Consider the following 9,812-nt stretch of genomic DNA (forward strand, 5'->3'; position numbering starts at 1 on the left):
TAAGTTGACAGACAACAATTAATTATGCGTTTGCGTTGTGAAACGTGTTTGTCCGCAAAAAAATGGTCACGTTACTTGGGTCAAATGTTACCTGAGAGACCAGTTTTGTTTATAATTTTTACTTTTGTTTAACCCTGGCTCGTAGACATATTAAACTTTCAATAAATGTGATGTCAGCCAACCACTCAAAGATGTAAGACTGATATGATTTATTTCAGTAAAAACATATTGCTAGAAATTTAACAACCGATTATAATCTAATAGAATGTTCCAGAACCGGGTCAAAAATTCCCAGTGTTGAGTTGATTTACGGTGACACGCCAAAGAACTTTGTGTTACCCAACTGCAGACGTTATAACTTGAGCGGCAACGTCGTCAGAACTTCGTACGGTCAGCTGCATGGTGACACCGTCCTTCAAAACCAGCTTTGCGCGAGCCAGGACACTATGTCCACCCCTGTAAACTCCGGCCAAGGTGAGCGTGTGAGCCGACTTCCCCTCAGGTACGTTGTCCGATCGGTCACATGCTTGCATACCCAAGTATTTAACGATATTCTTAACTGCGTCTGAGAAAATTTTATGGTTAACATCTCAGTTTTAGTATGTTATTTAAAGGACAGTGTTAGCAATAATAACAACATGCGAAATTTCTCACTTATATCAATTTCGAGAAGATTGAGAACATAGTCATTACCTTGCAATGTATTGACTGTCGACAGAGCGTACGTGTCTTCCAGTTCATTCTCGTCTCCCACTTCCTCCCAGGCTGCCCCGAAATTCGGTTTAATCACTTTATGGACGTGGTCGGCCACCGTTATGTCCACGTCTTCCAACTGACAACACAGTCAGGATAATCGTTACGAAAATAATTTAATTGAACAAATGACAAGGGTGTACAAGGATATCCTACAATATCAAGTAATTACAACTTTTCCATAACTTTTACATCGACAATATTTTACGTTCAACCAATTGCATAAGCAGCACAACTCACAGGATATTCATCTTCGTATCCATCGTCATCGGCTTCGCCCGTGTTCGGGTCACAATCTTTCACAACAAACTTCATGACGCAAGAGAGGGTGGTAGTCACCTCCGTTGGATCCTCCTCGGGGATGGCGACGCAAGCGTACGTGACTCCTGCATGAGGTTACGACATGCGCTTAATTTGATGAAAATCATAACATACCCATTCGTACAACAATGGGCGTTGGAGTGAGCTACAGCGATCTAAATCGGAGTGGTTAGCACGAACCTGGTTGGTTATACTTCAAACACAGGCAGGGAACATAAGCGATTACTTCAAAACCATCGCCGGCCTCCACTTGAACTGTCACGTTTTCCAATATTTGGTCATTCAACGTGTTGGTGCAGTCGAACTGAGAAAAGAAACTACGTATTTTATGGTTGCACCTTGATGAGTTTGCAAATGAAGGTAAATGATGGATACCTGGAGTACAATGTGTTTGTCGAATGTGTGTTTCACGCAACGAACGACGTATTCTGTCTCTGTTTCTGTCAGTTCCAGAGCTTCAGAAGATTTAAACAGATTTCCAAGTACTTTAAATTCTGGAATTCTTGAAAGTTGCTCTTCAAAACGTAATAAATTGCTTCCATCAAGCAAACGTTGTAGCCAAACGGAGAAAACGATTTATTACACATTTAGAACGTCAACCCATACCTGCATACATTTCTTGCCGAGACGCTGGCGTTTTTTCCTTAGTTTTCCGTACAGTTGGAGCTGCAAAAATTGAGTATTTACAATACCATATTTAAATTAGACCAATTTAAACAAGCACGCATTTTGCAAAGTCCTTACCAATAGCAGTTTTAGTTTCTTCTGTAGCTATAGCTTGAAGTGGCACAGATTTCATGTTGAACGGTTCTTCACTCACTTCCTTCAAGTAATTTTGCAAACATCTTTCCAACCCAGAAAGTGACACAGTTAAGCCTGTCCAGAACAACATTACAACCATCAGAGGACTAATCTATCAAAAATGACTTCCAAATGTGAGAGCCAACACCTAACGCGTTACTTACCCTTAAAACTTGTTAAATTAGAAATTATCAATACTTTAATTTTTATTAATCTAACCGTTGAGTATGTAAGCTGAATTGAGTACTTTCTGCTTCTGTGCAAGCGTGTGATAATAAAAAGTTGCACGATCTCTCACTTCATCATCTTCATCCATCATAGAGTGGTGGAGCAGGGAGAGGATGCTGGGAAGAAGATCCTCGCACTGAGCTCCGAATCGAGCAAGAGCAGACACAGCAGCTACAACATAATTCAATCTTCATCAGTTTGATGTGAATCAACTAAAATAATATTTTACAACTTATTTGCAGTAATTACTTTTGAATTTATTTATTACCTGCTCTCACGGCCTCATCTTCTAAGATGACCCTGTTGTAGATAAATCGAATGTATTTTGATGGGTTTAGGGTTTTTGGACCTTCTCTTCCAAGCAGATGAATGATTTTGGTTGCCAGGACAGTGTGTTCACAATCCTGAACAAGCATGAAGGAACAGTTATACGGTTGCACTAGTTGGTGCTCGTGCTCCTTAACTATAATTTAATTGGTTTATGTGTCCTGGGTACACTTGTGTGTAACTGCAACTGTTTTTCTAAAAGTAAAGCAATACAATTAATAATCCTTTTAATCAATTTTCCAAAGTCCAACAAGACATTCACTGACACCCACAAACTCTAAGTTGTGAATCACTGGGGTAAAATAAGGTTTTAATAGACATGATAAAGAGCTTAAGGTTGGATTAGGATTAGTAGGAAATTTATTAAGCAAGAAAATTGCTCTTAATGAATAATAATTTTTGTCAGGGAAATACACTCTGCTTTGTTAGCGATAGATCGCAATACACACAGCATAACCACATGAAATAGAGGTCCCTACGATAACATCAACACTGACCAACAGTAACTTGTAATCTCACACAACGAATAAGAGAAATAAACTAAACAATACCTCAATAAATTCACAGAGATGAGACAAGCCACTCTCCTTTGATTCTGGGGACTCTTCAAGTATTGCAATTATGCACTCAACAATCGCTTTTTTATAGTCAAAGCCACCCTGTTATACAAAACTTAGCAATTAGCATTTTTATCTATATACAATTTCATCAGCAACAAATCTATATGTAGTCAAATGTTATTTGAGATTAATAAATCTTGTTTACCTCATCACGCAACATTGAAGACAAGTAATTCATCATTACAGCATGTTTGCGTGGGTACTTTTGGCAAAGTGCAGATATTGCACGAACGACAACCACTTTAAATTCATCTGATATTTCAGACATAAATGAAGTAATCTGCTTCATTAAGCGGTCCACGCTGCTTTCACTTCCAGTCTGTTGCAACAAAATCAATGTAATTGTTTGGATTATTAATTACTCTGTATATTATAGATGTATGAAGTAACATTTTCAGCTTTTATTGGAATACTCTGTACCTTGAGCAATGTGGTAATTGCCAGTGTGGCAATGCTTCGGTTAACATCTGTGATCAAATTCTCCAAATCCAGGTTGCATGCTGTGACCGCAGACGGATGTTTCATAGCAACCTAATTTGCATCATTTTAAAGAACGGAAATAGAATGTAAAACTTGATGGGATATAACATGTCCACAGATATTCAAAAACTGCAAAGGCAAGCAATGCAGCAATCTAAATTATCAACCATGCACACCAAGTTTGCATTGCATTTATCTAACATATCATGCAGAAAATGACCAATGCATTTTAAAATGATGGCCACTGTATTGGGAGCTACAAAAAGTAACAGTGCAAGCAGAAAGATAAACAAGTACAGTTGTACCTTGTTAAGTGTTCTTACACCAGCATATCTAAATGAAGGTTTTGGTGAACTGAGAAATAGCTGAAGCACTGTAAAACATGGGCAAGATATTTTACCACCAAAACAAGATACATTTTTTCTCCATCGTAGAAAAAGGAGAGCAAAAACGTGTTTTATTAGGATTAATCAATTATTTGCACCAAAGCAGAATTTACAAAAATAATGAGAAACTTTGCATGCTGAATGCACCAGTTGTAATTGCAAAGTGTCAAGCACCAGAAAACAAAACGATTATGGGTGCTTTTCTACCTTGCTCAAAGTTTTTGCACCGGCATATCGCATAGACGGTTTTGGGGAAGAAATAAAACCCTGTAGGACTAAAGAAATAAGCTAAATTATACTCATAGCTCAAGTAGACAAATATTATCAATCTGGGCATTCATAATCGTCCTACCAGAAACGGCAGGTGCAAGTTCACGAGCAGTACAGTTTGGCATGTTCACAATCGCTGATGCTGCTTCATATATAACAAGTTCATGTTTGTTGCGCAAACAGCTCTCAATGAAATCAAATGCCGGAGAGTCATGCCTAAAATAGTAATAGCAGAAAAATATTATTACCATAAAACAGCAATCCACTCAGTGTAAATGGCAAAGGTGAACAATGCACCTACCCAGAATCTTCCTCTTCCAAGAGTTTACTCGCAATTCGAATAAGCATGCAATAAGCAAATGGAGACTTCAAACCCGACTTCATAAACTTTGCTACCATCTTTGAAGTTGCAAGTCTGTCTTTTTTGCGTAGGTGATATAGGAGTCCAAGGGCATGATACTGCACATATTTTTATTAGAATCACAACTGACAAAGTTAATCAATCTTTTAGAGTTGAAATTGTTGATGTAATTTTCAGTTTGAACTTTGAATAGTTGTCAATAGATAGTTATCAAGCTACCTGCACCATAATATTATCATTAGAACAAGATTCTTGCACTTCATTGATCCAACGCTTCACCACATCATGAGCACCCTTTGAAAGATGAAAAGATGAAACCAGAGCAGCACTGGATACAGATGGGACCTGGTAAAATGATAATGAAAAGCTTGGTGAAGTAAAGGGGAAAATGCAAAGACATTCATTAACCGTTCAGCATGTTTTACAAAAAAAGTATATTGAAATAGTTTATTACCTTATCAACAATAGCTTGTTTCATGTAACGTTCAATGCCCTGGAGAGTACTTGAATCAGTTATAGCACACAAGGCGCGAACTGCTGCTGCACGAAAAATATCTTCACGACCGTTCATGTCTTTTGTCAAACTGTAACAGTGAAATTTGTAAACATGATCACTATGATTGCCAATCAAATGCGAGGACAGTGGGAACATTCTATTCTAGATGTTTTGACTAAAGCCAAAGCAGTTTTGCACATATAATTTTTATTGATTAGCAGTTCAGGTGTTCAATACTTGATCTACTGTAAATAGTCTCCCATTTGGTACTGCAAGCATGGTAACCTGCATTGCTTACAATAATTGTTAAGTCCAAGATGGTGTGAAATTTTTTATAAACTTTCTGCACCTTTTAGGTTGGTTCATACAACTTTGAAATGGACATTACAAGTAAAGTAAACTCTAGCCCCACCACTGTTGCCAACAGTAAACTATGATATACAGTGGGATCTCATTAATCAAAACCATATAGTGCCCTGAGCGTTGTGCTGGAGATAAGAAATCTATTTCTTGATAATAAAGTTGTGTTGGATGATGAGAATTTCGGATAATAACTCTGGTATAAAGAGACTATATATAAAACTACAGAGCCATTATTTCTGCAAAAGAATGAACTGACTTAGTTATATACCTTTGGGTGACAATAAAAGCATTTTCTGTCATTTTGGACATTTCCTTGATCGTAAGATAGCACATTCTTCTCATGATCACCTAAATCATATGCCATGTTAATACAAAATAATTAAAGAATGTGACAAATAGATAGCAAGTTAGAGATTATAAAGCATGTATCGGGGACAGACATAATTAGCATTGTGAGCATAAAATTAGCAATGAAGGTAAAAGGAAATGCCGCTGTCTGTAGCCAGTGTGCCAAGACTCCTGCGGGAAAATTTTTCTGTTTAAAATATTCACTAACATCGCTGGATTGAAATAGCTTAGTCATAGCAAAGAATGTTTCAGTGGCTTCTGTTGTTGAGATCACTTCTCCTTGGTTTATGAGATATATGATTTTTGTTAAAATCTCACAACATTTTCTTGGATTGATTGGAGTTTGTTGAAAGATACGAGCTTCTTGTAGGACTGCTGTCCGTTCAATATAAGAAAATGGATTTCCTCCACCTGCAAATATAGTACATCGATTATTTCGTTAGTCATATAATGCACCAAACTACATGCAAATTGCAAACTGAAACAAATAACATCAATTACAAAACAAGACCATAATTATCCGCTTTATTGTTTTAAATCACCTTCTTCATCCTTATCTTTGCGACCTATTGGCATTTTTGCAGTTGTAAATTTTAACAAACTAGTTCAAAAACACCGTTTATTTTCAGGTTTTTGATATCTGCGCCACTTTTTATCTAAAAAGCTGATCAATAGTATAAGCAAACTATTAACCGTTGATAACTCAGAACAGAAACACCATCTATCAAATTATACAATCCAAGTTCAAACAAACACCTATCGTATAATTCAAGTCCACACAAATCCTCCGTTTCCATTATCGCATTCATTTGCGTAAAATCTAACATGACTATGGATCTTACTGACAATAGACTGGAAGAAATGTCATTTAGCTGAGTTTGTTATGAAAAAACTCTATACTATCTATCAACTATTTCAAAAAGGGGATGGTTTTACCAAAAGTAGGTCATGCAGCAGTTTGTTTGTGTACATGTAATTAAGTTGGTATCCATCGACTTTCCAACATTCTAATCTTACCTCAATATTGTTACAACCATATCAACGAACACTTATTATAAACCTGCGGGTGTCTCTTTTTGTTTTAGCAGTAGAAGAGCTTTTCACATTATTTATTTCTGCTTCATTTAGCAAGATGGTAGTTATGCCAAAATGATAATCAGCCAATAACAATGAGTAAATTCACTGGTAGATACATTTGCATGGTTCAATTGCCTATCACACTTTCCTTTTGTGCTAACATAAGGTACTAACACAAAAGGTTAGGTACCTCCAAAGTATTCAAGTTCACTAGGATCACCGTTATAACCACTTCATCAACTTGGATGCTGCCTGACATAACCATAGATTATATTATCTATGTACAATTTAAAATTGCTTCGAAAACTATATGATAGGTTATATGTTTATTGCTACGGCCAATGAAAATGGCAAATAATTGCAATTTACAAAATAGTTGAAAACGTTGAAAACTTGATGCTACTTTTTTATTTTTTAATTGGACAATTCTAAGAATATCTAGTCCACCAGTGTCAAGGTTTTTGCCTTTGCAAACCACTAAATTTATCATTTTATGTTCATGAACCACTTGTCTGAATTTTGGAAAAAATAATTTTGTGCCACATAAGCACGACTAAAAATACAGTAGTTTTCGACAAGAAATTATGTGTTCAAAGATGCAAATATTGGCGTGCACTGAAGCTTCGATTCTTTATTTATTTATTACAAATTGGCGTTCAAACAACTTTGTTCAACGTGGCGTTCAACAGCTTTTTTGTTTCTTTACCATATATCGGTATGAAGATAAAAAGTTTGGCCGTCAAGAACTTATAATACCTTGTTTGCCTTTACTAGACCCAATTTAAATGCCACACATTTTGCTCATTTAGTGAGACGCTTGTTCTCGCTGCCAGTCTGAAATTAGCCTAGGGATACTTGTCTGCAGTGATGTGAGGATGTTACCACTAACTGGAGAGCCGCTTAAATTTCATGGTATGAAGTAAAAAGAGCTGAGTTTTGATTGCTATAACAGATAAAAATGTCTTTTTGCACAAGAAAGTTGTTAAAAACTTAGCTTAGCGCACGTAGTGCACAGGTTTATTTCAGTGGTGTTGCTTCCCTCACATCACTTGTTTTGGTACATTTATTACACACCAGTGGAAAAACACTCCAAAAAGCACCTGATAGGTTAGCCTAATGGCCAAGACTAAAAAAACGCAAATTTTGGCATGATGCCGTGCACTGAGGCCTGAACTCGTCGTTTATTTATTATAAATTGGGGTTCAAATGACCAATTTTTTTGTTTGTTTATTATTAAGCGGAGTAAAGATAAAAACAATTCCGCGTAAGCTTTGATGAAGCTTCTGCGTGCATGCAGCTGCCACACTTTCCACTATGGATAATGCCTAAGATATGGAATTAGGCTGACATTAGGTAATCAACACCCGGCTAAAAAGACTTCCCTTAGTTTGAGGATTAAGGTTATTATATCATACCAGAAAAAGGAGCAAAAGCACCTAACAACTACATAGGTTGAGCAAAAAACACTTACAGAGAAGTTTACACGTAGACCAAGATTTTACCTTGCAAAGGGGTATTACTAAATCGCATCAGACATAAAATGCAAACCTAAAAAATGCAGAACTGGTGTTTGTTGATAAATTGTGTGATTTGCTACTATAGGCAGGGCATACCGTGAAATGGAGTGATAAACTCAGTGTGGAATATGGAATTGTTAAAGTACGCAGTGGAATGGTAGACTTCATTTGTGCAATGGAATGAGTCTTCCATACTTTCCATACATTTTTCATACAAAACTTGAATGCACATTTACACAATTGAACTAAGTTCATGCACTCCCCAAGCAGTATATACATCATAGACATCGGAAGTATTAACACAGAACAAATAAAATAAAATAAAAACATAAATAAAATTGGCTACCGACAACATGCCAAGAAACATTTGTTTTTTAAGAATGTGTGAAATATGTACCAAAGGACTATAATACAATTGCAAGTTGTTGTTGTTTTCATTACAAGAGCTTACGTGTAATGTTTCTAAATGCAGACAAAGAATTGTAAAACAATATTGTTATTTTGTATGTGTTTAAATAACATTTAACTGTTGATATTATGCATTGTGCCGCGTCTTTGTAATTTACCTACGATAGGAATTCCTACATCAAAGTAAACTGCACAAAAATACCACTTGATAATATGTGTCCACTGTCATTTTTGGGCTTTTTTGTCAATCGCATGTTTTCTTCATTTTTTTCCCTTAGCAACGCAATCTAGTCAGGCATGTAGGCTAGTGTTTATATTTCTGATGTTTATGATACGAACACGCTCTTTCACACAATCACGTACGTTCACCACAAACTTTAAAATTTTTAATATTGTTGTTTCTTCCATTTTTGACGGTGTTAATATCGTACAATGTATGGAATATGGAATGGAAGATTTTTGCGATGGAATGGAATACATTTAGGTATCGAATGGAAACATTTGCAGGACATGGAATATGGAAAATTTCTATTCCACTCCATTTCGTAGCATGCCCTGACTACAGCTTATACAAAAATGTTATGTCTTGCTTAAAAACCTAATTATTGTTGGTTATAAGCAGTTACTAAGAACTCGTTGGTGTAGTCACTGTAGTGGTTGCAGTGTCTGATTGTCTGAATTGTAATTGCGATCCCGGTTTGACAATTAAACACGCACCTATTGGAAAATGCATGGTGGAAAAGTTTGCTAACCAAGGCACAGTGCAGTTTGTTAACGACTACAGTCATATTTCAGCATGACTTGACTGTTGACTCAATTCAAGTCAAACGTCTTAAATGACTTGACTTGACTTGAGTCAGACGATCAAATGACCTAGCTGACGCCAGATGACTCTCAAGTTACGTTATGACAATCGTGACTGCAAAAATGGAAGTTTGGGTAAAGAAATGAATTATTTATTTAAATTACTCTTGTAATTTCTGAAAATGTTGTTAACTAGACTAATTTGGAGACAGCCACGACGTTATGACACGACTAATTTGACAATTTAACGCA

The 9,812-nt window shown here is 36.3% G+C and overlaps 1 protein-coding gene across 2 annotated transcripts; it reads right to left on the minus strand.

Moving 5' to 3' along the window:
• Window positions 1-194: 194 nt before the first annotated feature.
• LOC143460997 (coatomer subunit gamma-2-like) lies at window positions 195-6,455 on the minus strand. Of its 2 annotated transcripts, none has more exons than XM_076958720.1 (20): window positions 6,297-6,455; window positions 5,963-6,165; window positions 5,675-5,754; window positions 5,002-5,131; window positions 4,767-4,892; window positions 4,488-4,645; window positions 4,269-4,402; window positions 3,836-3,903; window positions 3,471-3,581; window positions 3,196-3,369; window positions 2,982-3,089; window positions 2,372-2,507; window positions 2,095-2,274; window positions 1,819-1,950; window positions 1,681-1,740; window positions 1,450-1,589; window positions 1,255-1,378; window positions 994-1,139; window positions 694-832; window positions 195-565 (listed from the first exon to the last, which is right to left on the minus strand). In XM_076958720.1, exons 1-20 carry the CDS (start codon window positions 6,328-6,330, stop codon window positions 336-338), a joined length of 2,613 nt encoding a protein of 870 aa, XP_076814835.1. In that variant the 5' UTR covers window positions 6,331-6,455; the 3' UTR covers window positions 195-335. The 2 variants fall into 2 exon arrangements, with proteins under 2 accessions (XP_076814835.1, XP_076814836.1); XM_076958721.1 differs by lacking the exon at window positions 3,836-3,903 and adding an exon at window positions 4,124-4,191.
• Window positions 6,456-9,812: the final 3,357 nt, after the last annotated feature.

The sequence above is a fragment of the Clavelina lepadiformis genome, chromosome 5 (assembly GCF_947623445.1).
Source record: "Clavelina lepadiformis chromosome 5, kaClaLepa1.1, whole genome shotgun sequence".
NCBI lineage: Eukaryota > Metazoa > Chordata > Ascidiacea > Aplousobranchia > Clavelinidae > Clavelina > Clavelina lepadiformis.